The 26287-nt window shown below is 34.0% G+C and overlaps 1 protein-coding gene across 1 annotated transcript in view; it reads right to left on the reverse strand.

Annotated features, from left to right (window-relative positions):
- The window catches only part of frmd6 (FERM domain containing 6), a 33882-nt gene extending 12981 nt beyond the window's left edge, over nt 1-20901 (reverse strand). Inside the window, exons 1-6 of the mRNA XM_056470735.1 lie at nt 20598-20901; nt 3696-4008; nt 3295-3385; nt 1729-1808; nt 1567-1643; nt 311-497 (exon numbers count right to left, since the gene is read on the reverse strand). Coding sequence (XP_056326710.1) covers nt 311-497; nt 1567-1643; nt 1729-1808; nt 3295-3385; nt 3696-3794 — 534 coding nt within the window. The 5' untranslated portion in view covers nt 3795-4008; nt 20598-20901. The remainder of the gene's footprint in view (nt 1-310; nt 498-1566; nt 1644-1728; nt 1809-3294; nt 3386-3695; nt 4009-20597) is intronic.
- Nucleotides 20902-26287: the final 5386 nt, after the last annotated feature.

The following is a 26287-nucleotide window of genomic DNA, read 5'->3' on the forward strand; positions in this document are numbered from 1 at the left end:
ATCCTGCATCTTTCTCCACATGAATCCAGATGATAGCAGAGCTCAGCAAGCCTGGAGCTAAAGCACCTACAAGATTCTCTTAAAAGCTTCTGACTATTTTTAACATCAATCCTCTCCATGCACTGATAAATAATGTCCTTTTTTATACAAAAGGCTCAGTTAAATGTTGCTGAAGCATTGAAGAACAGCACAGTGTGGGGCATAAAGCACACACACACACAGAGTGGTGGAAGCGTGTGCACATTTAACAGGCTTGATCAGCATAATGATTCATCAGGAAGCAGTTTAATGGGGTGCAGCGCAGACTCACCCAGGAGGGAAAATAAGCTTCCGGCTGGAAATAGGCACCAAAGTGTTTGTTCCGTTTGAAGTTTCCTAGGTCAGCCTGAAGCGCAAACGCAGCCAGAAGGAAATAAGCCTCCTCTCTCTGGATGCACTGAGACTGCAGGACCTGCTTCCGCAAGTGCCAGTAATAATAATACCGTGCAACGCGGTCGCTAAAACAGAAATACAACATATACAGCAATCTTAGTATTGACGTTTTGCATGTACACACTGGAGTTAAAAAGTTTGAGGTCAGTTCATTTATTTTTTCATTTCTGAAGTTTTAAAGATTCAAAAATTCCAAATATTATCACAAATGAAAACAGCTGCTTTTTAACTGTAATACATTTTAAAAAGTGATTTATTTCTAATAATTCCAGCATCATTACTCCAGTTTTCAGTGTCATCTTTCATATATGTTAATATGTTTCTAAAGAGACGTTTTATTATCATCATCAAGGTTAAAGTGGATTAATATATCTGTGGAAAGCACAAAACTTTTTAAAGATTCTTTGACCAAAGAAAATTAAACAGATCAAAATTAGGCAGGAAAAAAATCTGCACTGTCACTTTTTTATGAATTTTATGGCAAATTACAATTTAAATTTTAAGACAAAAACAATTATATTTTAAAAAGTATAAATAGCATCAACTTAAGCACATACCATGAAATAAAAAAACATACCAACAAATAAAAAGGTAAATAATAATGCGGCTTAGCAAAAACTACAATCATACAATCTGAAGCACACAATACTTTCTACTTCGAACTTAGAAAAGGCAAATAATACATTTTCTGGAACAAGATCACAGTCTATATCTGACAATAAAACTGATTCTTGGATATATTTCCTAAATGGGGTCCATATTTTCTTAAACTGGTTAGATGAACGTCTAGAAAGTCTAAATTTTTCCAACTTTAGGAAGAAAAGGACATCACAGAGTTGGAGGTTTCTGATCCTTCCACCTAAGCAATATTAGTTATTTGGCCAGGAGCAGAACAAAAGCTTTGCAATCAGATTGTATCTTTGTAAGATAATATGACATGGGAAAAATCCCAAAAATGGCAATCAGGGGGCAAGGGGAGATTGATATACCTAAAAAAAACAGATACAGTTTTAAGAATAGTGTCCCAAAAGCAGCTAAGCTTTATAACGGACCAAAACATGTGCGCGTGAGTGGCAGCACTGTTACTTTTAATTCTTTTATTGTGTCTTCCCTTTTGATGTGCATGTGTCTCACCTGATAAGTCTGCCATTTTCAACATAATACTGTGCTCTGAAGTGAACAATCATTGGAGGTCCAAACTGGTCAATACCCTGCAAAATGTCAAGAATTCAGTCGAAATGTACTACATTAAACAAGCAAAAATTCCATGGAGATCAAAGTATGCATGTGTGATACCTTGCTGGCTTCCCGTTTCCACTCTTTTGGACAGTATTTAGACAGTTTCTGTCCCAGTTCCATGTATATGTGTTCATTGTCTAAAGGAAAAAAGCACAAAGAACTCATGAGCTTAGGTCTATAATGTTTATCTGTGTAATGGATAATGGGGGAAATTACAAGCATAACTGCGGTAAGTGCCGCAAAATAAACCCTGACAGAATGATTAAAACCTCGAATCAAAGCATAAAATTTGATAATAACCAACAAAGCATACATTATTCCTCTAGCTACATGGCTACTTAAAAAAATAGATGGACGTAGTTTTAATATTTAAGTTGAAATGATTTTCAACTGATAATCATGATGATTACATAAGAATGAAGACAGTAGAGTGACACATAAGAACTGAATGCATAAGACAACAATCAATATAGTTTAACATCCTATAATTATATATACAGTGCTCAGCATAAATGAGTAAACCCCCCTTTTGAAAATGAATATTTTTAACTATTTCTCAGTAATTTCACTATGCATTTTGGTGCATTTGAACAAAACCGTTTCATTAAACAGCTATATCCATTAAAATAAGGGCCGTGTCTAACATGACCAGATTTTTTGATACATTGAATCCCTTTAATACCCACTAAATCATTTTCAATATTTTTATTAAGCATTCCTAACTTTAATTGCTAAAGTATCCACTTTTCTTGTTTTTTAATAGTAATTTTGGCACAAACTGTTATTTTTTTACAGTAGTTGTTTTTCGTTATAATGAAATTGTCTATATTTAGTGGATGGTGAAGAGATATTATCTGGATTTCTAAACATTAGACTATCAGAAGCATAAAATTGTATTATGTTAAAAAAAAACTGCACTACAATATATTATAGACCAATACTAAACTTTAGATATCAGATCAGTTGAAAGCAAAATTATTAATCTTGACGTAAATTTTTTTCCTATCAAATATTTCACAATTGATGTTAAACCTTTTCCTAATATCCGAATTTCCAGTATTACGTAAACTACTTTTACTTGTGGAAAATTTCCTGTAGAAAATTTCCTGTAGATCTTTAAAGGTCCCATGAAATTAAAATAATGGGTTTTTTTTAGATGGTAGAATCAGTTTTGTTTGTTTTTAGGATATCTATAATCTAGTGTGCTCCAAAACAGTGACAAACTTTGTGTTTAGAAGATAAAAAACTGATATAAACATGTAAAGCTTGTAGTTTGTCACTTCCGCCTAAATGGAGCAATGTTTTTTCCCCATCACCTCATACTTTCTCATCAAATCGTGACCAATCAAATGCTCTCTAGTTTTTGATATGCCCAGTCGCCTTTAAGACGCTTCACATTTGATGCGCTTGAGAGCAACCACTCACTAGCAGAGCAGTGATAAAGCAAAACACAACCGGCTGTTTTAAAAAAAATGGAGGAGCTACACTATGTCCCACCCTCTGTTCGTGTTTGGGTTGAGATTACGAATAAAAATGCACATTTCAAAGCACTTCAAGGGACCTTTAAATGCATAAGAAAGATGTGTGAGTTCATGTGTATGTGGCAGTGTTTTTGTGCCTTACTCTGAATAACACTGAGGCCAAACAGATGGCAGTCCTTCAACCTGAGCAGATCACAGACCTGCACCAACAACTCCTGACACACGGTCTTAACCTGAGAAAACAACAGAAAACATTACAAAGAACCCAATTCAGCTGTAATATACAATTCTGATATACGATTCTGTGATATACAAATCTCAAATCTTACTTCAAGTCCCAAAATATTCAAATAATTAATGAGCAGAACCCAAAATGTCATGTTTACAACCTAATGTGTGATATTTGTCATTTACAATAGTTTTATGTAGGTGCGAACTGACTTGCAGTGACCTACTAAAATACTGAGATATCGGGGTTTTTTTGTCGTTAACACACACCCCTCATTGGTGTGTCAGACATAGAGTGCATGGTGTCATACTCACACTGACTATTACATTGAGCGTTTCATCATTCGGGAGGAACACACACACACACCGGCGGTCCTGCATCATCTTGTTATTGTGGAAAGTCAGTTTGCTCATGTTTGAGAGGCTGCAGCCTGTAGATTTGTGCCCCTCACTGGAGCTCCACCCCTGAGCGCCGCCCAGTCACGATTGGATCAGATCATACGGACACGCATGAAAACAAATATATGCACAAACACAATCGGACACTGCGATCTGAGAAACTCAACCTCAGTCTCAAATCAAATTTCTCCTAGTTCAACACACAATCACAGCAGCCCCACTGCAGACTCTGAAACACAAAAAAAGACAAACAAAATGTATTAATTCAACAATAATACAATAGGAAAACATTCCTGATGAGCACAATTTGACAGGTAGACTCCAGAGTCTTAAACAATTTATTGGATATTGGAGGAAATGTGAAAACACATCACTGAAACTCTTGTTTAGGGAAAAAAAAATGTAATAAACAAGCTAAAATGATGTAGTTAAGCAATGCATAGTTGTGTTTATGGATGTTTAACACAGATTATCTGATTATATACATGTAGAAATATGCAGTAATTACTTCTTTCAGTCCTTGTTTATATTGAACACTGCAGACACAAGTAAAAAAATCAATAATTGCTATAATTAGCTTATATTTAAAATAATACAACTTATGTTATACAATTAATGCTATACTTTGTCCTGCTTATTACACGTACATTAAATATTTTAAATCTAATACAAACAGTTCATAGCAATATTGAAAACCTTCTGTGTAATGACAAACTACAAAAAAAATGTATTAAATATTATTTTTCATCTGCAAGTCAAGTCATATTTTTAAGAATTAGTAGTTAGCTACAATTTTTAACCTGGTCATTTTAGGCTAAAGCTTTTATTATCGTTTCATTTTCTCCTCTGTAGACTAATGCAAGTCTTCTACTAAACCCTTGAATTCCGGTTTAAACAAGTACATTTTAAAGAAATGTGTCATGTTTATGGCCGCACAATTGTGGCAAAATATGTGATAAGCTATAATGTTGTTGAGTATTGCGATAATGATATTTCTTATGATATAACTAACTAGCAAAAAGTTATTTTATCAGCAACAAAGAAAAACATTTTATTCATTAGAAAAACATTTCTAAATTAGTTCTGAAAAATATCTATGTCAAGGTGGAAAAGTGTAGACTTTAAAACACCAAAAATTATTAAAAACTTAAATAAAAAAGCTGATTCTTATTGGCTGTTTTCATTTTCCACTCTTGTCTTCCAGCATTAGTATTAATTTTAATCTCTAGGTTCACCTAGCAGCACATACTGGAGAGGTGGGGATGAAGATGGTAAAGGCCCTATCTGATTGTTCAGATTTGTATAAACAACTTATGCACACAAATGCTTGGCCCATTAAACTAATTTAATTTATTACACTTCCCTGCTATATGGATATTGTACATACTATTACGCAATAACAATTTTATACAATAGATTGTGCAGCCCTACCTTACGTTGACAAGAATACAATCCAACCGATTAACCAAGCCAATGTCCTAATACACAAACATTAAAAGGGACCTATTATGCCCCTTTTTTACAAGGTCTGAAAGTCTCTGATTTCCCTAATGTGTGTGTGTGAAGTTTGAGATCAAAATAAAATCACAAATAATGTTTTATAACTCTATAAAACGGCCCCTTTAAGCTTTGATCCTAATAGTGCCATTTTTGGTGACTGTCGCTTTAAATTCAAATTAGAGATTGGGCTCTTTTTGAGAAAATTCATAAAAAGGGAGTAAAGTGATAACTGACACAGGTAGGTCACATGATCATGACAAAATGGCCGATGTAGTACATCTGAGTTCCATTCATACTACTCACATACTGTATAGAATGTACTTTTCTAATGGTCGAGTAGTAAATTTAAATTCAAATGCAGTACCTACTGAGTAGCAAGCAATTTCGGATGCAGCCTGTGTGTCAGCATAGTGGCAGATCCAAAAACAAGACTAACATCCTATGATAATGAGGAAGAGATTGTCACTAATGGGCGGGGCTTTCCCCCTCTGATGACACCTACAAAAGGAGAGTGTCAATCAGTGTTTCTGCAGACTGTTTTATTTATTTATTTTTTTTTTACAAAGTGTGATTATAAAAAATAATAATGTTTTTACCATTAGACACTGGTTATATTCACAGACTGTAGTCACGCAACTGTGTTAAACCTCTTATGTAAGTGATTTTTGCATAGGTCCCCTTTAATATACATTTTTGAAGATATACTCAAGTTAAACAGCTGTCATTGGGGTGATACCTTTTCAAAAGATTTCTAATGGCATCTTAAAAGGCACAAATTTGTATCTAAAGTACACAAATTATTAGCGTTTGAACTTCAGCAATGGCTTTTGTGCCTTTTTTTCAGGGAACACTGAAGCGCCATGTTTATGTTAGCTTAAAACATCAAGAGTGGATTACACCACCCTTTTTCAAAGCTAATTAGCACTTATGTCATTTTCCCCATCTCGATCTGCCTCTTCACTCTATTTATAACCAAGGGCCAAACACAGAAATACAAAAACAAATCTTAGAAGAAAATCAGTTTGATACGGTTTCAGTTTTAAAACATGACTAAATTAAACTCAAATTGTTGATTACTTGCTTGCCTTGCCACAGATGCAAAAATAAAATCCCATAAACACAAATGAAGTGAAACTAACTCAATACCGTCAAAAGACTTTAACTTATTTTCCACCACAACAACAACGTGTATTTTGTTTTCCTCAAGGCATATTTCTCCATGAATTAGCATTAAAATATTCTGTGGTTTGCAGAACTTTGCTCCTACAACATTTTCTCAGCTTTGTCGGCTGGTCTTTAATGAAGTTAGTACTACTGTAATAGTGCAATAAATAAACATAGGATCACACATTTGGAGGGGGGGGGGGGTCAAGAAAAATGCAAAATGGAGTGTGGAGAAGACTTTGCATGAGAGAAAGACAGAGAAGAGGAAAATGTGCAGCAGTCAGGAGAATTCCACCCAACATCTGCTTCTCATTCAAACAATAGAGGCCTTTGATTCTCTCTCACACACACACACACGTACTACAGATGTGTAACATTCATATGCATACATAAGATGACAATGACGTAGATTTTGGCTTTTCGTATTACTGTCAGAAGTTCATAAGGGACTGATTTGAAGTAACAGATTGCCTACACTAACAGTTAAGAGGCATGAAGTCAAACAGCCTAAATGACCTCAAAAGCATATGACCCTGGACTAAAATTGACACTTATTTTGTAATTGTAAGCTTTATACACTGTGTAAACCCATTGCGTTTAAAATGATTAGTTGACTTTACTTTAAAAAGTGAGTAAACCTATTGTCTTAAAAGTATTAAGTAAATAAATTATGTGCTGTTAGGTCCCGTGTGGGACCTGTTTGTTGTGGTTCTTTTTTTGCGATTTGCAGAGCCTGCATGGTTGCTGATTTGTAGGTGGGTCATCTCACCTGAGACATTATGTGGTGCCTATAAAGAGTCCAACATTTGACATGAGAAGAGAGCTCGGTTAGCTGGACCTCCCTGCCTGGCGTTTTTGATTATTTTAGTTTGATTTGGATCATGAGCTCAGTTCACTAACAAGCACATGCTTTTCACTACTGACTTCCATTTATACTGACTTTGATTGCTTTAAATACTTTAGTTAATTATGCACTTTTGTTAATAAATAATTTCTCTTTTCAATTTACCTGGTCCGCAATGTCTCTCCTATATTACAATTTAGAGACGGTTGTAACAGTGCATAATAATAAAAATTAAATCCACTTAACCATTGCAAGTTACAATGGATTTACTCACTTTTTTAAAGTAAAGTAACTAAATCGCTTTTTACAGTGTACATTTAGGGCTGGGCGATTTGGCCTAAAATCAAAATCTCGATTAATTGAATATTTTAACTCATTAACATGTTAACTAGTTCATTAATTACAATTAATGAACGATAATTTTATTTATTTTTTTGCCCTCATTGTTCACTGACAAGTTTTGTAAAGTAAATATGCTAACATATTACACGTGAGAGATTTCTGAATGAAGGGTACATTACTTTATTTTAAAATAATTGAAGAAAACACACACTACATACTATCGATGATTATTCATTGAACATCAACACTGAACAATTGAAATTAAAACACACATTGTCTAAAACCAATAGTCAATTTTTTTTGCAAAATAAATAACTTCAGCATTTGCATCAGCCACAGCGAGGTGTATGCGATTGCGCGAACGTTGTGCTGGGTCATGCATGCGCGCTCGACGCAGAAGTATAACCAGAGCCAGGTCGTGTGACTCCAACCACTGTAGGGAAAATAATTGAAAAAAATTAGATCAATTATAGGTTCTGAATGCCGATTTCCATTACTTTTCGATTAATTGCCCAGCCCCAGTGTACATCAAGTCTGTGGGTTAAATAATCGTTCAGTTAATATTTGGTTTGTTAGCATTAATGGCCTGTTTCCACTGAGTGGTACGGTATTGTACAGTACACATCGCTACAGGTCACTTTTATCAATGGTACCCTTTTGGTGAACGTGGTGTACAAAAAAGTTTCAGTCGACGTCATTCTCGCTTTAGGAAATGTCAAAATAAAGCTGTATGGGTCGTTCATATATCATATGAGAAGCACTTCTCACAAAACAGATGCTTTATACACATAAATACCTGTGTAAAAATGTTCATTACTAACCTTTGTATGAACATGATTTGATTATAACTGCAGATCAATGATCTGCGAAAATACAGTAGTGAAATAGCCAACTGTAACGTCTGCAATTACATAAAATGAAATAAATGCAACATATGAACACATACAGCCCCTACAGTCTCCGATGTTATCAATTAGAGAAAAACTACCCACAGCATACACTTAGTCCTTATTTGACTTCAAAAACAACAGAAGCACCTCAATAATCAAGCGCACGTTTTTATCATCAGCTCAAGAAGTTCACTATTTCAAATATAGATGCGCACGTGAGCTCTCTCAAGAAAGTGAAACCGATCGCGCTTTAGACGGCCTTGTAAATAACAACGGTGCACAGGGTAAATTCTGCTCTTCTTCTTGGCTTTGTGGCTGTTCATCAAGATGACGAAAAGGTTTGTTTGAGCTCATGTCGACCACGGCTCATTATTATTTGTATATAGTATTACTGTGTAATGTCTCGGCTGTGTATTTAAAAATCTCACTTCTAAAAGGGTACCCAAAAAGTGGTACGGTACAGTTAATTTTTGCTACCTTTTGACAGTGGAAATGGCCATAAAAGCATATCGAACCACTCAGTGGAATCAGGCCATAAGACTTCTTAGCAAATCATATTACTAATCAATTTTTAAATAGAAAATTTATAAAATATCTTCATTGAACACAATCTTTACCTAAAATAGTTTTTTTTTTTTGCCTATTTATTTATTGCAACATCAGTAACTTATGGCTATTTCATGACAATATCAATACACATAAAATCATTACATGATGAGAAAAACATATTTCAACAAGAGATGACACACAAACAAATAAATAAATAAATACAACTGACAAAAAAAAAACGTATATTAAAAGTTAAATGATTTTTCAATTCAATATTTGATAAATAAAACAAAATTCTAAAAATTAATCAGTATTACTTAATAAACTAATAATTTTTAGAAATAAAGGAAAATCAATTTACACCCATACAATGCATTTATTTTTAGTAATTGCTAACAAAACCTGTGCAACATAAGATACATATACATAACATTAGGAATGGGCCAGTATAAGATTCTGACAGTATTATAACCTTGGATAAAAATATCACAGTTTCACGGTATTGTGATTATTCATATATTCATTTTCTTTTCGGTTTAGTCCCTCTATCAATCCGGGGTCGCCACAGCGGAATGAACCGTCAACTTATCCAGCACGTTTTTATGCGGCGGATGTTATATGATTTTATATGTCTTTAGACTGTGGGAGAAAGTGGAGCACCCGGAGGAAACCCACGCAAACGCGGGGAGAACATGCAAACTCCACACAGAAACGCCCACTGACCCAGCCGAGGCTGAACCAGCGACCTTCTTGCTGTGAGACGACAGCACTCCCTGCTGCGCCACCGCGTCACAGTATTGTGATTACTGCTCTAAAATATATTCTTTTTAAATGTCTGAGTAAAAAACAAAAACCTTTTTCCCCTTTGACCACAATAAATTTTATTTTGAGAATCTTTTAAAATATTTTGGAAAAGAAAACATTTCAAGCGGCTAAATAATTCAAATGCATCATTGACTTCTGCTGTCCTCAGTTTCAAAAACACTGATTTCATTACAATTTAAAACAGAATCTTTGGATATATTTTCTGCTGGAGAAACGGTTGTCCTAAAGAACTTAAAACAAAACGTAAAAAAATAAAAAAAAAAACATCTTACACATACCTTAGGAACAGTATAGCAGAAAATTTTGGTTTTAAAACCTTGACTTTTTCAAACCGCGGTATACCTTGAAAACGGTTATCGTCTCATGCCTACAAAACATATAATCTATGACACGACTAATTCAATTTACATTTTGACACCCTTTTAATCAGAGCTTGATGAAACCAAGTGAAACAGGATTGCATAATTCCTTTTTTTAGTATGCGTGACATTTGGTGCGGTATTTCTGTGTTCTTCAAAACCAGAGAAATTTGCTGGATTATTTTGTGAGACCAGTAAAGCCCACATATAAAATCCCAGTCACAGACAGTTATCTGCTACGGTATTAAGGTCTATGTTACGCCTGTCATCCAGCTCTACCGCCTCCTTTTGCCTTAAGGGATCAAATCTTACCTTATCTTAAATGACGACTGCTGAAGTGCCCGGGTATAGCTTTTATAAACCGCCTTACATCATCCCCTCCATTTTTACCTCTCAGAACAAAAAACACTTGAAGCCAAGCAAACAGAAAAACCTTCCAGCTGTATGGAGGAAAATTTACAAAGAAATTTCTAGAAAAAAACAAACAAGCATGAAAGAATGAGAGGCAAGGAAATGCCACTGATAGGTGGAATCAGCATGTCCAGACCTGCTCAGACACGGTCGGTCCACAGTTATTTAGTGTGATTCTAATCCCAGACACATTCCCCTTTTGACATGCACTCAACTGTTTCTTTATGCTGTGCTAGAAGACACAAGAGGAGGAGAACTTGAACACTTTTGTACACCTGTTATTAAAGCCATTGTATATGGTTCATTAATTCGTGAAAGGAAGCAGATAAGTTCTCCTTGTACAAAAGATTTGGAAGAGCCCTTGGCAAGGGAGTAGAGCTATGCAATATGACGATGTATAAGGTATTGAAATGTAATATCATTTCATATTATGCTCTCGTTAGTTTGAGGGTGTTGAAAAAAATAAATTGTTTTGGGATTTTTTTTTACATAACGTCACAGGGATGCACACAAAAACATGAATAGTTGTAAGCTTTCCTTTACAGTACATTTTATTTAGCGATATTCAGGGTTCTCAATCTAAGTCAAATGTCTAACTCCCTGACTTAAGCCGAATTTCCATGACACAGATTTCCTGCGAATTTTGGCCACACTGTAAATGGTTTCCTGTATTTTGTAAAACATGTTTTTAATTTTTTTTATTCATTCATACATGCTTTAGAATTGCATTATGGGACCTTAATCTTGAAGAACAAAGACTAGTAATTTTGTGTATATTCATTCATTCATTTTCTTTTCGGCTTAGTCCCTCCATTAATCCGGGGTCGACACAGCGGAATGAACCGCCAACTTATCCAGCACATGTTTTACGCAGCGGATGCCCTTCCAGCCACAACCCGTCGCTGGGAAACATCCATACACACTCACTCACACACTACGGACAATTTAGCTTATTCAATTCACCTGTGCCAAATGTATTTGGACTGTGGGGGAAACCGGAGCACCCGGAGGAAACTCACGCAAACACAGGGAGAACATGCAAACTCCACACAGAAACGCCAACTGACCCAGTTGAGGCTTGAACCAGCGAAGAAATTGTGTAAATAAACATTGGCACACATAAGTATTAACAATTTAAAAAAAAAAAAAAAAACTTATGAGTCATTTTATGCTGCAAAAATCACGAGATGTTGCGCAAAATCTAGAAGGAACTGGCTGACACAGACAGTAATTTTTTAACAGATAGAGCCTGGTGACTGCATTTAATTGTCTGTTGCCAAGTGGGAAAAGAAATAAAATGGCAGTAAAAAAGCTTAAACAGAACAACAGACAAAACACATAAAACAACATGATAAAAACAGAGAAAAAAAAAACAATAAATGGGAAGTAAATACATATTAAAATGACAAACAAAAAAAAACCTTGATATTCCATGACTTTGGAAATAGCAAATATTAAAATTCCCTGACTTTCAATGTCTGGAATAGACTTTTCAAAATTCCATGATATTGCAGAAAATCCCATGACTATGTGAACCCTGGATATTTAGGTGAGTTTTCAAAAATAGTTGTAAATTACATTAATTATTATTGCTTCTACAAACTTAATTCAAACATTTGCCCAGAAGTTCTAAATAAAGTGAGGGAAAAAAATACACATACGAATGAGTAAAGTTTTGAGTATTTAAAGATGTAAAAAAAAAAAAAAAAGAAACCTCCTCTATCCTTATGGGCCCTGTGGTCAATATACTAAACTATTATTATTAAACTATTAATTGATCAAATTCACAGAAAAGGTTTTATGTATATATATATATATATATATATATATATATATATATAGAAGACTTATAAAAGAATATAAAAATATAATACAGAGGAATCTAGAATCTATTAAACAGGTATAATTAGTGGTCATCTGATACACTGTGCTATGATACAGCCAACTGTTATTATTAATAACAATACCATTTTAAGAAAAAATCAGGACAAATCTATTGCAGCTATGTAATTCTCTTTAGGGCAAATATTAAGAAAGTATAATTAACCCTGATACACAAACACACACACCCACCCACACACACACAAACACATATAAATACATACACACAGATACATCAGATACTGTATATAGACATACATCAGATGGATGTGAAGTCTTTATAATATCAAGCAGCTTTCAAATGGAAGTGTTTGATCTTTGGATAAATCAGCTGTGGTCAGAATGGGGTAAACACACAGATGACTCTCAATGCCCATGACCTAATTTGATGCTAATGCGTTCTCAACCACACCTGTCTGAAAGATTACTGGGACATTTTTGTCTCTGAGCACCGAGGCTCTTTTTAAAAGTCACTATAAAAAGCAGACTTTGTCCCCACTTTAATGTATTCAACAACAACAATAATAATGATGATGATGATTATATCAAATCAAATATAATGGTTTGAAAACACTGACAAAATACTTCTTTACACAAAACATTTAGAAAGTGTTTTGCTATTTTAATGAAAATAATTTTTTTCATGGCAAGGTTGACAAATAAAAATATAGAGAACATAAAAAATCTGAAACTACATGTAATCACCACACAATTGGTATTAGACAAATAATATGATCTTGGAAAAGATATTTACATTTATTCAGCAAGGATGCATGAAACTGATAAAAAAAAATGGCAGTAAAGACATTTCAGTTTTCAGACCCTTCAATCCATCAATAATACTTAAAAATCTAGATATTCAGGCCTAAATCATTATGTTAGATTTTTTTCTGAAGATTGTGTGATACTGAAGACGGATGGCGAAAATGTAGCTTTGCAATTACAGGAATAAATGACATTTACAAAAGTATATTAAATTGGAATAAGACTTCCTAATACTGCCTTTTTTACTATATTGTTGTTGTTGCTTTTTAAAAATGCAGTTTTGGTGAATCTTATTTCTAAAACATGAAAAACCCTCACAATACAATTAATGCTAATTAATTGCGTAACTAAAAATACATTGATATGGATCAATCCATTCACATCCCTAACATTTTTATGTATGAATGTTTATTAACAGTTATGTATTATCCTTTATCTAGAGTTATGATTCCTCATAATTGCACATTATTAAACTATTGTCCTTGTTTGATCATTACCATTATTTTATACTACAATTGCAAGGTTTACCGGTACTATGGTGGTATCATGATACTATGGTTCCAAAATACTGGTGGTGCCACTGTAGTATCATTAACGTTCTATCTACAATGCATAATGTTGCATGTGGAAAGTCACTAAAATGCTGACACGTTTGTGTAACAATAGTCCATTTCATTTAATTAGTCTACAGACCCCTCTAAGGTTGCAAAACTGTGTAGCCTATTATGGTAGCCTATTGCATGTTTTCTGACGCTACAGTTTGAATCTGAATCAGTTCATTTCAATATGAATTAGTAGCTACAACAACCGTGACAATCTCTTATAGAGAACGACTCACAAAGTGAAATTTTGAATTACTTTGGATTCTCACCTGATAAGACAACAACAACAGATACAGGAAACATTAAAACAATTTTGACCACTTCATTAAGCCTAATTTGGTTGGAAAAATGCTGTTTTTGTAACTTTTTTCATTCTGTATAATTTTCATTCGGTATAAAAGAACAAATACATTTTAGGTGAAGTGACGTGCAAATACTTTTTTCAATAATAAGGGAATTTTTTTTTTCACAATTCCTTTTTATATTTTTATATTATAGTATATTTTTACATGTACATACACATTTCCATGTGTCAGATCCAACACAAACCAACAAACAAGCGAACAAACAAAACAAAAGCATTTTGCATTTTTTTCTCAGCATTTTACATCAGAATGCAATATCGCCTCTGTTACTAATCTTCTAGCTTAACATTTCCAAATCCAGCACCTTTTAAAAACAGCGTAAAAGGTCCCCAAACTCCATCAAAAATTCTGTATTTATTTCTTATCATACAAGTTATTTTTTCCATTGTCATGTTTGTTACCATCTCTTTCAGCCAACAGCCTATTTGGTGCACATATACTTTTCCAATTTAAAGAAATAAGCCGTTTCGCTTGTAGAATACATATATTCATAAATATATGCTCCATCTTTTTTTTAACTTGATCTCTTTGGGATATAAATTAAATAAAAAATTTAAGGAGACATTGGTATATTAACCTCAAGAATATTTTCTATAATTTCTTTCACACCTTTCCAAGTTCTGTATTCCTTTACATTCCCATATACAGTGATACAATGTTCCTTTATGGTCCCTGCATCTCAAGCAAGTATTTGGAATATTTTCATTATATTTATGCAATAAAACAGGAGTTATGTAAATCCTCATGAACCATTTATATCGTAACAGTTTCAGACGACTGTTCAATGTTAGTGATTGAGCTTCCTCGCATGTCTTCATCCAGTCCTCTGTAGAAATATCCTCCTTAAGATCTAATCTCCAAGCTTCCAATTTACAATTTGAAGATAAGGGAATTTTTAATTCAATTCAAGTAGGCCTATTATAACAAAGATATAGTACTTCTGACAATTTCCTTTATTTAATGGATTTGAGTTTTGAATTACAGCATTGCAATACTACTTGGTATCAGGATACTTCAGCTGGTATAGTAACGTAACATTAATTAATGGTATAGTGACAACCCTATTTTATACAACCTCTTTCTTTACTATAATTCTGAACAAATCATTCTTCAAAAGACAAAAATCCTATCCAAGCAAATAACATCAGCTGAGAAGATTTTACACAAACTACTGTTTCACGACACATCCTTCTAATTAGTCAGAACAAAATCTGACATACTAAGACACCATAATGACTATTGTTTGCTTCTCTCTGACAGTTGTGTTATAAATGTGACACAAAGACCTACACAAACACACACACACTACATTAAAAGGACTAGAATGCTACACATGCAATAACAAACCTACAAACAATAGCCATGTAGGTTTAACCTGTCCAAGCAACGAGGAAGCTAATCCATTCCACACTGCCACTGAGACAGCCAATCAGAGTGCATGCTTTCTTTTAAATTGTAAAAAAGAGATGAGACAGTTCCTTCATATTACATTGCATGTTCATGAAGTTATGATGCACCCTAATTTGCCTGTATGCTATGCTCAGTCTGAAAATCTGAACTGTTTTATGAAATAAAAAACAACATACTTTAGCAGTGTGTAGCAGGAGTAGGCAAATCTTTAGTCAAACAACTATCATAATTGAACCCTTAAACCACTTGTCAAGTCATGCATCCTGTGATTATTTAAACTGCCCTGTCATTGATTCACTTTAATTTACTCATCAGTTCAGCACATTTGCAACATTCATAGCCTTTTAACACTTTTTATTGTAGTTGGGTCAAAGCAACCAATTTGGTACTTTGGACAAAAAGGTCATTTTAAATACATAGAAAAGAACTGTGGAAGGTTTTAAACCGTTTTGGTGAAAAATAAAATGGTAAAAATATAGGTCAAATACTGTTCCATCATCATTCAACATAACAGGTACATGACATGCTCTTTCTGATTGGACTTATAGCAATATAACAATATTATATATAATATATTATAACTTTTATGCATAAAAGTGAGAGCTAAATGTTTTTATATTTAAATAATTATAAAAGGTTTTGTGACAAATAGGTAAAAATCTGAATAACAGTGGCAAAGAGAAAAGTATTTTTATTTTGTGGCTTTTGCTGTAATCTTTAAATAGAGTCTTTTGATGTCTAATGATTGTTGTTTTAAATATGCCTGACTACATTTTTTGGGAACTATACTTTTTAGGAAACTATTCCTAGACTAAACATTTAGGAGTCATCTATGAATCACGGTAAGGATTGGTTTTGATCAGTAAAAAAAAAAAAAAAAAAAAATGCAAACGGGATATCTATTCTAATGAATGGAGAAGGAATAACACTAACTAGGAATTATATATATATATATATATATATATATATATATATATATATATATATATATATATATATATATATATATATATATATATATATATATATACATACATACATGCAAATTAGGGCTGCATGATATTGGAACAATCTGACATTGCGATATTTAGTTTTGGTGCAATATATATTGCAATATGAATACAATTTCACCAGATGGCTTGAATAGCTCTATTGGCGGGAAAAAAAAAACATTAGTTTAGATTGGTTGGATTGATTTTGTAAGCTTGTGAATCATGTATAAAATTGCAAGAATAATTACAATAGAGCAAAGAGCGAAAAAAAAAAAAAAAAGGAAAATAAACAGCTTTTTATGGTTTTCCAAAGTCAAACAGCACTCAGATACAGAAATTTAATAGTGTAATGTAAAATAACACTGTATAGTATTAATTGTATTACTAAATCAGTAAAATTCCTCTTCATTAAAGTTACAAATGTTTTACATTATTGTGCCCAAATGTTTTACACTTTCATGAAATGTCTTTAAAACACATGCAAAAGATAAAAAAACGCTGCAAAGACTCCACAAACCTCATGTATTCTCAATTGTTGATCGACTGTAATCCCAACTTAACATTGCACATCCTGACTATTGCGGTCACACATTGCGATATCGATGCTGACGCGATATATTGTGCAGCCGTAATGCAAATGATATATAGTCTGTCAAGAACATAAATTCAGTTTTAAACAAGGATAAATAGTTAAATGTACATGTTAAAAACATCCCACCTGTGACAGTGACAAAAAAAAATTTTTTTTTGACTGTAGAACATATTTGACACTGACTGTATTCGCATCCAATGTCCAATGAGTTATAATGATAACAATGCAATCAGTTACGAGACAAGTTATAATAACTTATGCGCAATATTAGACTTTAGTGTCCGAAGATCTGCACTTTTATTTCCAGATAAAAGACCATCCTTGTATCTGTCAAATAAATCAACAAGCTTAAATTTAAGACACTGATTATATATATATTTTAATTAGGGCCGATAAACTATATTATATTGAATCGAGATAAAATTGATGTCAATAACAATGATAAACTCTGGACTTTTTTACTCTATATTGATCTAAAAGCCAATAATACAGCAGAAAAGTGCAACACTAGGAATCTAAAAGTGTGTTGATATTGCCCTACTTTAAGTACAGTCTGGGAAGGGCTTTTTTTTTACCTCCTTTTCCCCCAATGCATCTAATAATTTACATATTTTTTAATGCTACCTCTCGACTGACCGGTCTTCCCCTGAAATGTGTGATGTTTGTATATGGTTGGAGGGGTCCAGTTTCACTGCATGTAACAGTGTTGTGACAAATGAAGGCTCTTTAACATATTTGAGATGTATTGAATTTTCAGCCGAAAATAGGTTATGTCATTTTAATAGAACCTCAAATTTTTTTTAGTTCAGTCATTGTTGGGGTACTCTTAAATCTGGAAGCATTAACAACTTGTATTGAAATATAACTGTTATTGTTTAATATGGAAAATAATTAGAGGTTGCATTTTCGCCATTTCACCCAGTCCTAATTTTACTACATTTTAATATAGTAAATGTGAAAAGAATTGGATCTATTTTGAATGGGAAATGGTTGACACAATATTTCAACAATCATCTGTGTACTTCTCAAAACCACAATTTAGATGTCCATATCAGATTCATCTTAAATAATGCATAATTATTAAACATTTTTAAAGACAAAACAGCATAAAGAAAAAAGCCATTTTCTCCAGAATCGCTTAATCACACACACACACACACACACACACACACACACACACACACACACACACACACACACACACACACACACACACACACACACACACACGTTACACCAGAGATGGCAGAGGAATCTTTACTCTCTTGGGAGAAATCTTTTTTTGAACATCTATTCTAGCTGCCTTCAAGGCAAATAAGACTTCAGGAACACACCCACAAACACACGCGCACATTAAAACGCACACAAATGGAGGGCATCCTGAACATCCTGAGGTTAAAAAAAGAAAATGGAAAGGAAACAAAAGAAGAGCAGAAAATGCTTCCTGGTACCCAACCGCCACAAACAAAAACACAAAAAGCTAAAATTTAACACTATGCCTGGCTAAATTCTTCAGGGCATGACATGTTAACACACACAGGATGTGACTACAGGCCGACTCAGGCAAACCCGCATCCAAGTAAACACACTGACGAGTCTCCAATGAGGGAGTTGATTCGACACGTATGACTGGAAAGATGGAATCCAAATCTGGGCAAAATCACAAACACTTTAAGACTCAGGAGACACAAAAATGTTTAACTAGCATTAGAGCTTTCATCCAGTTTTTATGTTGTTAAAGAAGTAAACTATGGGTCATAATATACAACTGATCAATAACTTTTTTAACAAACCTAAAATGAATTAAAATCTCTCAAAAAGTTATTGTTGGGGCCAACAGAAGCAATCCCCCTAGTGGAAAGAGAGCACACAACATTTCTGAAACCTACACTTTGACCTTACAAACCCATCAATCTGGCAAACGCATTAAAGAATTTGAGCGCTTAGAGAAAATCGCTGTAACATAAGAGAGGATAAATGTGAGACCCTTAAACACCGGGTGGTTTAGAGTTGCACTAGGCTAATATTAAACCCGCCCTGACCGCAAAGAGGAAATTGTGATCATTCCAGAATCCAGAAGAGACAAGGAGAGAAAATGAGAATGAATCTTTTCCGATTTGTGTGGTTTTGTGGTACAATTAACCTGCATGTTCTGTTGAGAATGAATGACATCACTTCCTGTATGTTTGAGATCATTCTGTTACACATGAAACAGCAATTGAGAAATCAATCGAAGTAATTGTTTTCAGCAAACATCCTATTTATGTAACACACCGATGAAAATGGAACAATGAAAATTAAATGTACTTTAAAACGTACACCAATCACCCAAATTTTATATTTAAATATATAATTTAACATTAAAAAATAGGTTTTGCTTACAATTAGTTCAATACAAGTTATTTATATCATGTGTATTGTACTAATGATTATTAATTACATAATAAAGATTTATATTTCAAAATTAATTAACATTTTTGTGTATTAAAAGTGATTTTTGGTCGTCCAGAACATATACAGAATAAGGTCTCTCTCTGATGCTCCAAAATGATCTCTAAGTGGGCAGCACATCACATTTTGAGACATCCAAAGGATCCTATTACAGCAAACCTTAATTTGAACAAACCCCATATAACCCCAATGTTATGTGGGTCATTGGGCTGAATGGGTGCTATAAAACAACCCAAGTATCAACACATTACTCCAAAAATAGCCAGCAGATGTCAGAAAGGTCTAAACTTGTCTAAGGGTCTAAACCTTTTTTTAAGAAAAACTTTGCAAACTCCTTACAAAAATTCAGCTAAAATAACATTATCAGCGTATAATACTATCTTCGAACAATATAAGAAACTTTTAGAAGCGTGTCATTGTTTCTTTTTATATGAAAGCAATAGTAAATCGCCACGGTTTTACTATAGTAAAAAATAAACTCAACAAAAATGACTGGCAACTAAAGGTTCCTCTAAAATACCATGATCAGCATGAAATACCACTGTGGAACAATGTAAGAAACTTTCAGAACTGTGCCATTTTTAGATAAAGGCAATGGGAAGTCGCCACGGTTTTACTATAGTAACGTTAAAATTAAAAGTATCCACTGGATTCTAGTGTAAACAATCGTTTCCATTTTAAATCTGCAAGGTAGAAAATGCACAATGTTTTGGTCAAGCCCCGTCGTGTCCAGTGCGCGCGCGTGTGTATATGTGATTCTGCGGGCCAGCGTTGCCACGTAGAATAAGTTATTTGGGAAATACAAGGTCACTAAATCCTCTCTAAACACTGACCACCACACAAACGAAATAATAAAGTTAAAAGAACAAAACTCACCCTCTCAGAGGCGATAATTCCGCGTATTCCCAAAGTATTCCTAATCACACTTTCCTCCATGGAACTCTCGGCAGTCTAGTGCATAATCCCGAGCTGCGAACTCAACCCCATCGGGCTCCCCAACACTCACAAACCACTATACATGTGGAGGGAATTTCCCAAACGTGTGTAGGAGGGGTGACAAACACAAAAGGAATCGGCCGGAAACCAGTCTGCTACACGGCGCCTCTTTCCCCTAATTTTTAAAAGCAACGGAGCGGCTGTGCTATCTTTGTGCGGTCGAGGTGTTTACATTTAACCGAGCGTGTCCGAAAGACCACCCCTCTGCAGCTGACGTTGGTAGTGTCCACGGCTGCTCAACATACCTTTCCCGAGAAACGACGAATCACGATACTAAAGCGAGGGCTTCCAATGTGAATATTTATGAGGCTCTGCATGCGTTGCTTAGTAACCCTCCTGGAGCGTCTAGTCGTTTAGACCATTTAATATTTATGAGCAAACCATCTGCATGAGGATTCGCAAGGAGTCGAGCGCCCTTCTTTGAATTGCAGCCAATCCTTTTGAGCGTTTTAGGAAAACGTCAAGTTACTTGATTAATATTTATAACCCAAACCTTCGCCGTAGTACAGTTGGTACTTTCGCAGTCTGGTGAGAATTGGAGAGAGGAAACTGCCGTCGCTTTTGCGCATGTACTGAAATTTGGGGAATGCAGTAGCTGAAGTCGAAAGTGGACGGGAATAACCTTGTTTTCAAATCATAGACAAGCATGACTTAATTTTAACATGGTATTGTGTTTTTAGTAATTAAATACAATGTTTATTATTAAATTTAGTACATTTTTTGGCACTTTGGGGAAAAAAGAGCACAACGATCAGGTTCCAGGTTCCATATGTAAAAACTCCTTTTCTCTGTCAACTCTTGAGCTCTGAGATTTTGTGTAACCTGTTTAGTCTGTTTTGCATTAACATCAAGTGGACACATTTATGCATAAAAACTACATTACCCACAATACTGTACAGAAAGTCCAACCAATCAGAGAACTGCAGCGAGAAAAAATGGACAACAAAATATTTCGCCCCTCCCACTTCCATGAAGTTCAATAAATGACGTATTTGAGTTTGTCCATCTATGCTCTCAATGCAATTGAGCATATTTTTTAATCAACCGTAAATACATAATTAGCGATTCGAAATAAGTAGTTTTATTCTGTCATTTTTTTATTTGACTCTGGTATTTGCAGTGCTTCATGGGATTGTCTTTGACCTTTGTTTTTCCAATTTTTGTTTACTTCTTTGCTACCTTGCATTTTGTTGGTTTATGGCTTATAATGCTTTAACAAAGACTTTCTTTGCAACAACTCAACTGGAAAATACGACCAGGTATAAATAATGTAGGGAGGAACTAAACACACACTATATAATTTTATAAATTATTTGAGTGGAAAAAAATTTGTTAAGTGCAGAACGATGGTATAACGATGGTTTGTTCTGTAGTAGACTACTGAAAATAAGCTTAAAGGGGCTAACAATTTTGACCTTAAAATGGTTCATAAAAATTTAAAGCTGCTTTTATTCTAGCCGAAATAACAAATAAGACTTTCTCCAGAAGAAAAAATATTATCAGACATACTGTGAAAATTTCCTTGCTCTGTTAAACATCATTTGGGAAATATAAAAAAGAATTCTGCCTTCAACTGTATGTGATAATGTGATAATTCTATTAATGTGCGATTAACGCAGCACGTTACTTGTTTGGCCCTTGCCTTTTCCCGTAGTTAAAAATAAAAATACACAGCCAGTAAAGAATGCAGCACCTCTTGGAAATTCTGAATGAAAAGTACAAATGGTAAAAAAACCCAGAAGAAACATGTTTAGTATTCTGTTTTCACCCAATTACCTCAGGCAAGAATTTTCATTTCGGTGCATCCCTACACTGTAAAACCCAAAAGTTAAGGTAACTCAAACCATTTGAGGAAACCTATTGCAACAAACAGCACTGTGAACATAACCCATTTGAGTAAACAGAGCAATTTTGAGCACAGTAAAACCCAATAAATGAAGAGAACTCAAACCAACTGAGTACTGTAAAACCCAATAAGTTAAGGCAACTCAGATCGTTTGAGGAAACTGATTGCTACAAACTAATCTATATAAGTACTGTGAACTTACACCATTTAAGTTGAAGTAATGAGGTATTTAGTTAACTCATTACCTTCAACACTGAGTTAACTACTCTCATTTAATTTGATAAAGTTGACTGTTGGGTTTTACAGTGTGTAAAACAATGTTATGCTTTAGTTTCTTATATGTGTGCACTCAAACCCCTCATGTAGTTATGTAGTTACAAAATGCAGCATTATATTATTTTAAGGTATATTTAGAGCAGATAAAATGTGTAATTAATGTGTGATTAATCACAAGTTAACTCATGGTTGTCATGTGATTAATCGTGATTAAATATTTGAATCGATTGACAGCCCTAATATATATATATGTAGTGGATGTGTTGGGTTGTGTTTGGATCGGTATTGAAGAGTTTATTATTTACAGTAGAGTTAATATACACCTTTGGCAAGTGAGAGGGGGTGAAGGAGAAATTAAATTTTTAAAACATGGTCAAATGGAGACGGTTTCAGGTCATGACCCTGTGTGAGATTCTCAAGAGTGTGAGAGCACACAGACTCACTGCTGGAGTGTGTGTTTGTCTTCATCTGAGCTGTGTGAATGTGAGGCCCCGAACATGTTGTTATGAGATTCCTCATGATGAGGCCTTGATGTTAAACACAATCACCCTGTGAACTGCACTCAGACACTTAAAACAATAAAAGCATCAGAGGACAAGAAAATAATTCACATACAAAACAGTTCTGGGTGTCACGGTGGTGCAGTGGGTAGCACGATTGCCCCATAGCAAGAAGGTCACTGGTTCAAGCCCCGACTGGGTCTTCTGTGTGGAGTTTGCATGTTCTCCCTCGTGTTCACTTGGGTTTCCTCCGGGTGCTCCGGTTTCTATAAAAAAAAACTCAGGAATTGTATTATTTCAGCTCATTTTAAATAAGCAGTTTGAACAAACAGCAAATGTAATTTTTTGAGTGCACTGTAAAACCCAACAGTCAACTTAATCAAATGAGTGTAGTTAACTCAAATTAACTGAAAGTTAATTCTACTAATTTGAATAGAGTTTTGAACTCAGTGTTGAAGATAAATAGTTCATTAAATACCTCATTACTCCAATTACTTCAAACAGAGTAAGTTGACAGTACTCATATAGATTAGTTTATTAACTCTTATGGTTTGTTGCAATCGGTTTCCTCAAATGATTTGAGTTGACTTAACTTATTGGGTTTTACAATACGCAGATGGATTAAGTTCATATACTCATATAGATTCGTTTTTGAACTTAAATGGTTTGTTGTAAAAGATTTTCTCAAACGGTTCGAGTTACCTTAACTTTTTGGGTGTTACAGTGTTTAATTTGTCTTTCTAAAACAGAAAGGACGAGGAACTGATTAATTTTTGGCAGCAATACTGATAGTTTATCATAAATCAGATCATATTCTGATGTTAAAGAGATCTAATGTCTTGGAGATTCAGATTCGTGTACTGCCCTCAGTCTAATGGGGATTTGAATGCTATTTATAGTTACCTTTGTCTGGACACCTTTTTTTTAAACCAGGTATTTATAACAGGAAAAGTGGGTTGATTTTCTAGTATATATTAGAGTGGGAAACAGAAGATTTAAGTAAATATTTGGTCCTGTTTGGGTTTCTGTGTGCAGTCCGGAGTCCAGAGACATTACAGTTTCCTATTTAGTTTCAGTGAAGACAAAGCATACTGTAGTCAGACATGAAGGTCAAAGACATGTGCTTGGTTTTGGTCATGTGGTCTGCACAATTTTTAATAATCCTCATATACAAAACTAACAATTAAAATGAATTAATCTCTAGTTAAAAACGAGTCATTTTTAATAACCTTTCCACTCAGTGCAGATATAATGACCTTTTTGTGATTTCTCCTCTAATAACTTTAATCTTTTAAGTCACACTTTTGTTGGTGAAGATCAAGCAGATCAGTTTTTTAGTATACGCAAAACAGCTTTTATTTTAATGCTATACCCCTAACCTGCTTAAAGATGCTTATCGACTGTCTAGCGTCTAAGATTTAATGCTGTGTGTATGTGTGACCTGAATTCCTGCCTGTTTGTATCATCCCTGATGAGCTGGATAAAAACAGGTCTCTTGTTCTTTAGGGAAACGCATTCATATTTTTTAGGAAATGTATTTAGGGCATGGTTTATGTATTTTCAAATTAAGGAGTATAAAAGGCGTTTATTTCATTTTTTTTAAATAGATTTGAATGTGTCTTTACTTTCTTCTTAGCAAAATGTAACTAAATTACTTACTAATGAATAGATATTTTGTGAATCTTTATACACTGTGGAATTTTTTATGACAAACATCAAGACAATAAATATTTATATGTTGCTTTAACTTTTGATAAGTTAATCAGCTTATTAAAGCTTATTTAATTCAACTAAATGTTTTAAGTTATAAAACCTTTAACTTGATATTTTAGACTGATGCAAGTTGAGATGACTAAATATAAACAATTAAATATATACAATCACACTGTAAAAAATGCAGGGTTCCACACAATTCCTTCAGGTTGTCCCAACACAAATCGATCAAGTTAACATTTTACAAATTTAAGTGGATTGAACATAACACAATTAAGTTGTCCCAAAAGAAACCTAATAGTTGTGTTGATTCAGCTCATTTTAAATAAGTAGTTTGAACAAGCAGCAAAAATAATTTTTGAGTGTATTTCAGCCATGTACTTTTTTTTTATTTTACAAAAGTTATTTCAACCCCACAGTGAACATTTTATTTGCATTTAATATGCTTTCTACGTAAAATTACTTTTGTAAATTTTATGCAGACATCAAAATGCTCTGTCTTTTGACCCATCAAGTTTGGATTTGACGATAATAACAACTACATTTTAAAATTTTCTGAATGCAGTTAACCTAAGTACAAACAATAAAACTGATAATAAAAGTATTTTAGCTTTAGTCCACTGTAAAAAAAAATTCTGGGTTGCACACAATCCCTTCATGTCGTCCCAACGCAAAACCCGTAAGTTAACTTAATGGTTTTTACAAATTTAAGCTGACTGAATATAAAAAAAATTAAGCTGTCCCAAAAAACCTTAAAGAATTTAGTTCATTTTAAATAAGTAGTTACAACAAACTACACTGTAAAATGTATAAACATTTCTGGAGAGAGCAAAATACGTACCAGGAGCGAGTTTTTGTTTTCGCGAAACCACCAGAGGCCGCTTTGTATTTCAGATTTCAAATTTCTCTCGCTAGTGTCATTCGCACCTGCCTGTCTCACGTAAATCCCCTAGAGGCCACTGTCGACTGACAGACCCACTTAACTTTACCAAATTTACCAATCGACTGACCCACCCTCTCCCTTCCCTAAACCCAACCAATAGTGTTTTTAAAAGCACTGATTGACCCGACCACCATCTTCCCAAAACCATGCGTTGTTTTAAAAAGCAATCCAGAAAAAGAAAAGCCCCCTGATTTTTACTAGATGTTCAGATTTAACTACATTCTCACGATGTTATTTACTTGTTTATTTACTTGTTGTCCCAGTCAACTCCGTTCTGTGTCTCAAATTCGCC

This window comes from Danio aesculapii, chromosome 13, assembly GCF_903798145.1.
Source record: "Danio aesculapii chromosome 13, fDanAes4.1, whole genome shotgun sequence".
In the NCBI taxonomy this organism is placed as follows: Eukaryota; Metazoa; Chordata; class Actinopteri; order Cypriniformes; family Danionidae; genus Danio; species Danio aesculapii.